Here is a 7500-nt window from a genome sequence, read left to right on the forward strand (position 1 = left end):
CACACGTGTATGCATTTATCACACACACTAAAAAGCCATACCCATGACGTGTGTGTGTTAATAGCCACACACACACATGTACCCAACACCGTGTAATCAGTCACCTCTCTCCCCTCACACCGTGTCGTTTGCAACCCCCCCAGAGTAATGCATTACGGCTGCATGGTAATATGAGAACCTGAAGGAGTTTCCACATCTGCAGCTAATTTATCTCTCATTGCTCGTTATTCTGCCTCATATGCTGCCAGTGACATTATTATGATGTCAATAGCGCCTTCATTACGCTCTCCGCCCGCGCTGGCGTGTGTGTGCACCTCTGGACCCCAGAAAATCGCTTTATGGTCTCGTCTGCGACCGTTGGCAGAAACAGCCGTGTGTACGCTGTCTTCGACGGTGCGCGTGGTTTTGTGTGTGTATGTATGAACATGTGAATTTGTGCCGTTACGTGTGTGTGTGTGTGTGGTGTATGAACATTTGCTATATGCAAACGTGAACGTTTCCCAAGGTGTCTATGTCAGCACATATGCCTGTGTCTCTGTAAACGTTTCTCAGTGTGTGTGTTTGTGTGTGTGTGTGTGTGTGATGGCTTCGTGTGCTGGTGTCTGTCCCCCACTCAGCTAAAGGGAGGGACAGTGTCCTCTGGTGAGGGTTTGGCACAGCAGTGGTCCAGGCAGACTGGGGTGCGTGCTCTCGGCCATGCCAGCCAGATTTATGCCTCCACAACTGGGCCTTTTCATTTCTCTAATTCACCACAGGAGACCCGGGGCCCTGAACTCGGCAACCCGGCCACCGGGCCTGTGCCCTTCGCCCCCTGAGATGGCACCATGTCACAGCCCCTCCCACGTCACAACCCCGCCCACATCGCTTCCCCGCCCACGTCACTGCCACGCTCACACCACTGCCCTACCGACGTCACTGTCCAACCCACGTCACGGCTCCGCCCACGCCGTGGCCCCGCCCACATCATAGCCCCACATTCAGCACCAGCCAAAGGGACCCTGCCCACCGCAGCGATGTTGGTCTGCCCGCTCTCCGACTGAGCCCAGCTGTAAACCGCTTTCACTGCCAAGTGGGCTTTGTACAGGAAGGGCTTTCACAGACCTGCGTGTCCTCCCCATTCCCGCTCTAATGACCGGGTAATGGCCGTCTGGCACGTGCGTCAGGGAAGGAGTTCCGGTCCCAACTCAGGAGCCAGACTGAGCTTTCACAGAGCCCGCTGGACCGGGACTGGAGCAGCAACTGCCCCCTGCTTCCGTACTGTACTGGGGCAGATGGGTAATGTTCCGCCTCCACTCGGCCTGTGCCACCCCACGCCTCCCCGATCTGCCCCCGTCATACTACGTCTGTCCTGTCAGGTTGTGTCCTGTTAACTGTAAACCACCCCTTTAAGTGAGAGTAAACATAACACATGTTTACACTTAATGCAGAAATGATCTCAAATTGAAATTTTGGAGCTCAATCTCAAATTGGCTCCAAAATTTATCTAAAATAGTATGGCTTTTGTTGTTTTCATCTTTCATCTTTTCCTGTGCTGGTATTATATCTATTGCATCCATTTTCTTTGCATCCATTTTTTATGCTATATACAGTAATACCATAAAATACCGTAAGGGTGCTCAAGTGAACAGCATGGTCTGTGCAAAAGTGGACTGTTTAAGGTTTAATTCCTCTCTACCAGTTCTTGAACTGAGTTAACCAGTCATTAAACTCCTCAGCCTTTAAAACTCCAGGGGTTACAATTAGTGATTAATCCTAAGACATATTAAATAATAAATATTGTGAATGATTTAGTATCTTGTTACTGTAGTGAGAAATGAGAATATGGACACACCAGTGGGTCCTGCTGAAGGGTAATGCTGAAGACACACGGCCGGGCCGCCCTCTCCGCTCCGCCTGGACGCGGTCGAGACCAGCACCCCCCCGTTACGCCCAGGAGAGGCACAGCCACCCCCCCCGTTACGCCCAGGAGAGGCACAGCCCCCCCCCCCCCCCCCCCCCCCCCCAAACCCCCTCGGAGCGCGGAGCTGAGGGACGCGTGGGTGTCCTCTCAGACGGGGGGAAGAGGGGAAGAGAGGAAGAGAGGAAGAGACGTTCCGCTTCCACCGCTGACAGCTCCGCCCAGGACGGCGCGGATGGAACGATTGCCCCCCCCCCCTCCCCCCCCCCACCCTCCCTTAGCCAATCATGTCTTTGTCTTCTACACCTTTATATTTATAATTGGCAGCTCCTAACTATGGAAACAGGAAGTCGTTTCCTGAAAGCCGTGCGAGGATGAAGGAGGACGAGGAGATCACACTCGCTGTGTTGTGTGAGCTCATGTGTTTGTCACCAACACAACGTCTGATCGCACGTGACGGAGACGGTGAATGCATACGAATCTCGGTCTGACGTCTGGGTGAGTGTTTTTACTATGTGCGTGTCCGCGTGGATTCTTGACTGCGTGCCAGTTCTAATCACCGACTACAAATGTGATGAAAACAAAAATGGAATCGCATTGAAATGCCTGCTAAGACCTCCCATGATGCACCTCTCCCATTAGGCGCTGACACACGGCCGCAACCCCTAATCTACCTAATCTACTATAGCAGCACTTACAACAGCAATCAGTTACGTTTAGGCTTATAACAGCAGGTGGAACAATGAGCGCCTGCAGATGAACGCAGGGCGACCCCAGATCAGCCATGTGCTGCTGCAGTTTGAGACTCTTCCTGTAAAAGCCGTTTTAAAAATGTGCAAATCAGTCACATCCAGTTCCCAGCACAACCAGCGCGGAGACACTGCTGAGTTCATCACCTGTTTGCTGAGACACCAGAGCCAAACCTGAAAGCTCAGATCAAAAACAAGCTGCACATTTTTAAAGCTGTTATTGTTGCACGCTCGTCTTCCACCTTAATCTCCTCATTCTCGTGCAGCGTAATTACCAGCAATTTCTTCCCACTGTTTCAATAAATGTCTTCCTTTATGCTCTTTTAATAGACTTCAGTAATCAAAGCTTAGGGCACATCTGGAGTAGCTTATATTCTATTTTACACAGACACACACACACACACACACACACACACACACACACACACACACAAACACACACACACAACCACACACAAACACACACACACACACAAACACACACACACAACCACCACACAAACACACACACACAACCACACACACACACACACAGACACACACACACACACACACACACAACACACACACACACACACACACACACACAACCACCCACACACACACACACACACACACACACACACACACACACACACACTCACACACCTATTTCAGAGAGAATGTTCTGTGATGTGATGGAACCTCTTTCACACAGGTGTGTTCCAAGGTCAAGCAAGTGCCCCTGTGTATCAGTGGCTGTCAGGACCTCCGGGCACTGTGGGTACTTAATAAACACATGACTGGAACTAGCAAGTGCATCTGTCTCATTAAAGCATGCTGAATATTTCATGGCAGCTTGTCTGTGTGTGTCGGTTCAAAAGAGCGAGACAGAATGTGTTTGTGTGTCTGTGTGTGTGTGAAGGCCGGCTCGAGTAGCAGCTGGGGCTTGCATGTGAGGTTTGGTGTGTGTGTGTGTGTGTGTGTGAGTGCGTGCGTGCGTGTGTGTGTGTTGGGGGTGTATGGTGGGGCCTTCCTCTGCTTAAGCTGTGGAATGCCCCAGCTTGATCAATTCTTTATACCCCCCCCCCCCCCCCCCCCAGACACACTTCCCTTAAATGTTTAATGCAAACACTTACAACAAGCGGCCCCCTACGGCAAATTTAGGCAGTTTTTTTCCAGAAGCAACACAACACCAGATATGTATTCTCATATTCTGAGCCACGCCGCCTGTGGCTGAAAGGACCACAACGGTTCAATGGCCTGGCCAGTCCTGGAGCGCTCCGTCTCTCACACCCATATTAGCACATTGTGTATTGTCTTTGACGCTCAGACTGGGGCGTCTTGCTAGCTTCTTTCTTTATGTAGCACACTAAAATGATTCCGTGTCGAATGCCCCAAAGCTAATCTCAAAAGCCTTCGAGCATGTCTCTATATCGGCAGGTATTCTTTCAGCGCTATTTCCAAGCATCTGGATCACAATATCTGCAATGCCGTTCCTCTCTCTTCACAAAATAAACAAGCTAGCGAGGAAAACTCTTTATTAGAAATACTTCTTCTCAGCATGGAGCCCGTCATCGCACCGGTGCAGGTAGACCTGTTCTTCTAGAGAGACATTCATGCCTAAGTATTGTTGAAGTGCTTCTCACTCCGCGAGCTCGTCGATGTGTGTAGTGGAAATCAGTAGGAGACGTTCGAGCAATTCAGCCAAGCGTGTTTGAAAGCGAAGATCTTCGGAGATCTAGGGAATGAGATCTGAGAAACTAACAGTCTGAACAGTTACATCTCTGTCACTCCACCCCGAACATGAGCCGCGTGTGTATAATATTCGTCTAATACCAAATGTGGACTCATTTGGCACATTCTACAGTTTGCTTTGCCAATCTAAGTTCCTCATATCGTGCATATGTTGCACGTTGTCTTTCAGGGTCCCCACTTGCTGACTCTACATGTGTCAGCACATCTTACCTCAAGGACCTTATCTTCTAGAACATCCTGTGTTTTTGCTGCAGTTTTTATCTCACAGTAAGTATCTCATACGGCGAATCACACGGAACAGGACCAAGACGGGGATGGAAAGGTTCACCGCCTTAAAATCCGTTCAAACATTGACAAGTACTCTTTGAAAAACGAAGTTATTTGACTGCCAAAGTTAAGTCCATTGCGCCGTTAACTGCTACAGCCAGACAGGATGATAAGATCACGCACATTGGGGAAACACACGGAGCTTTTAAGTTTGTTTAATTGCCTTTTAGGTCGAGCGCAGTTAGGAGTAAACAGCTGTCAGGGACTCGCTGGGAAGAAAATGTAATATCAAACACAACCTTGCGGTGTAGGTGCTGTCGTTATAAAACTGTCACTTAATATATTCGTGTGGCAACGACTAAACAAAGTGCGTAATCAGGTGCCGTGTTAACAGCTCCAACCCAACACACTACATTAATACGGTCACAACCGCACAACCTTATTTTAGTAATAATCCCGTATGTTCACAAATACTAGTGACTATACTAGACTAGCTACCAACCTCACCTCAACACTAGCGCGATTTAAGATGTAACTTGGCCAGTCCACCAGCGTTTCTCGAGTTAATCTTGGCGGTTTTCGCCTCTTTGAAAGTGATGTGGTCTAAGAATCACAATGATGTAAAAGATTGCGCTGACCTCGTCACAGAATAGATAATATTTAGGGTTCAAATGTCTTCAAAAACTACTATACAGTCGTGCACACTTTGCTGTCTGTTTTGCACCACATCGATGGTCCGTGTTTTGTGTGATTATTATCATGTTGTAATAACTGCGGTGCGTGTGAAGTGGGCATCACTCTTACCTGGCACGGTAGGGAAGCTAACATCAGCAGGAGAAACATTGCACTAAACAGATGCATTCTTCCCAAATGACAGCGTTCCGCCGAGGTCTTCTTCTCTCTGGGTCTCACTAACCGCTGTTTCGGAAACCGCCCGGTTTCTTAGGATCCGAGAGGAATTCCTCCGGTGCCGTGTGGACCGTGCTCGGTCCTCATCAGCAGCCCCGCTGGCTTTATTCCGCTCACGGACGCAGATCGCCCTGTTTCGGCACAACGAGCTGTTGTAGTTGGGCTGCTGTGTTTCGCTCCTTCACCTCACTCACGCTTGTGACCGCCAGCGAAAGGTCAGCGCAGGTGCAACGCTCTCCCGTTAACGCGAACCGGACTCGCTGTCAGGACGCCGAGGGATGAATAGCGGTCTTTGAAGCGGGTCTGAAAGGGAGAGGCGGTTTGGGGCTGGAGTCGCAGGGGTTGGAAGGTGACCAGTGCGTTTGCGGGGGCTCCGTCGCTAGGAGCAGCACACATTCAAGCTCTGGGACCGAATTCAAAGAAATGCGCGTGTGTGCTGCAGCCCGGTATCTCGCGCGCGAGGGGGACGGGAGGGGTTGGTGGGGTTTTGCATCGGCAGCGCTGTTGGTTCCGGCGACTGGGTTCTGAAAGCGAGGAACTGATACGCGCATAGCCTCGAGAGAGTGGCGACATTAATAAAAAAGAGACGGAACCGAGGTGATTGGCGCAGACTTTGATGAACGGACCGCTCCTTTGATGAACGACCGCTCACACCTCAGAGCTGCATAGTAATGGTTTAATTTGTTGTTTGGAAAATGAGGCTACAACCTTGATATCCAAAATCGCACTGTGTAGTATTTTTAAACTTGGAGCACTATCAACCCTGCACACACTGGGTTCTGCTGCTGCCCTGGGCTCTAGCTCCTGTGTGTGTAGTCACACCTTGACTACAGCACAGCGCTAACTTGGATTTGTTTCTGCCAACAAAACACTGTCAGCGAGGGAGAGATGAGAGAAATGTTGAGTAAGTACAGGGAGAGCTTTACGGTGGGTCTCGGAGCCTCCCGTTATTCACACACTCCAATATGTCGGGCCTGCAGGCATTTTGAACAGTGTATCAAAACAACGACTTGCCGTGTCCGCCCAGCACAGTGTTGCGACTCAGTGGGTCAGCGGCACGATGACACACATCCCACGTGCGTTCACGTAAGTGCCGTTAGCGTCTGATTATTGTTCACGCGGGCTGCTTCCCTCATACGCAGCCTGCCTCGTTTAATGGCGCTAATGGGCCAGCGGGCCATTATTCCCAAGTTTAACCATTTTATTGCAGCTGTGACTATTGACTTATGTGCCGGGAAACTGTGATCGTCACTAAGAGGTGGTGCAAAAAAACAAAGATTATATAAAAGAAGGACTAGATCGTGGATAAAAAGCTAGTTTGGCAATTAGAATGCTTCTCATTATAAATGTTTTTTATCAAATTTATTATTATTATTATCAAAATTTAGAGAGGAAAAACGAAAATGAAGTATATCTCCTCTTCAGGACACACGAGAGGACACACGCCAACATTCACTTATGGTGTTTTTCAGCTGATTTACTGCACCAGTGCAATGGACCAAAAACCTGAGGACAAAGTATTGTACATTCTCTCAGGCACAGAGCCAAGAGACAGAGTTTGGCTGCTCTCTCTCTCTCTCTCTCTCTCTCTCTCTCTCTCTCTCTCTCTCTCTCTCTCTCTCTCTCTCTCTCTCCTCTCTCTCTCTCTTCCTCTCTCTCTCTTTCTTCTCTCTCTGTTCTTGCACATTTGGCTACGTAGGACATAAAAATCAGGCTAGGGTGCCACAACATTTGTGGTGTTTGCTTTGTCTTTAACACAGACACTGACGGAAGGTGGCATGTGTCTAAAATTCCAATGCTTCATGGTTTTTTTGGAACCTGAAGTTAATTATTTCTCAGATTATGCAAATGTGACAGGAATTACTTTGCTGTTGTGCAGTTACTCTTGTCAGAGATTAGCCGATAAATGAAGCAGCCAAGATTGGACCGAAAGCTCGCGTG

The 7500-nt window shown here is 49.1% G+C and overlaps 1 protein-coding gene across 1 annotated transcript in view; it reads right to left on the minus strand.

The window, feature by feature from the left end:
- olfm2a (olfactomedin 2a) overlaps positions 1–5990 on the minus strand; it is a 44338-nt gene extending 38348 nt beyond the window's left edge. Inside the window, exon 1 of the mRNA XM_077009964.1 lies at positions 5455–5990. Within this exon, the coding sequence (XP_076866079.1) occupies positions 5455–5511 (57 nt within the window). The 5' untranslated portion in view covers positions 5512–5990. The remainder of the gene's footprint in view (positions 1–5454) is intronic.
- Between the last annotated feature and the right edge of the window lie 1510 nt (positions 5991–7500).

Source organism: Brachyhypopomus gauderio, chromosome 6 (genome assembly GCF_052324685.1).
Source record: "Brachyhypopomus gauderio isolate BG-103 chromosome 6, BGAUD_0.2, whole genome shotgun sequence".
NCBI lineage: Eukaryota > Metazoa > Chordata > Actinopteri > Gymnotiformes > Hypopomidae > Brachyhypopomus > Brachyhypopomus gauderio.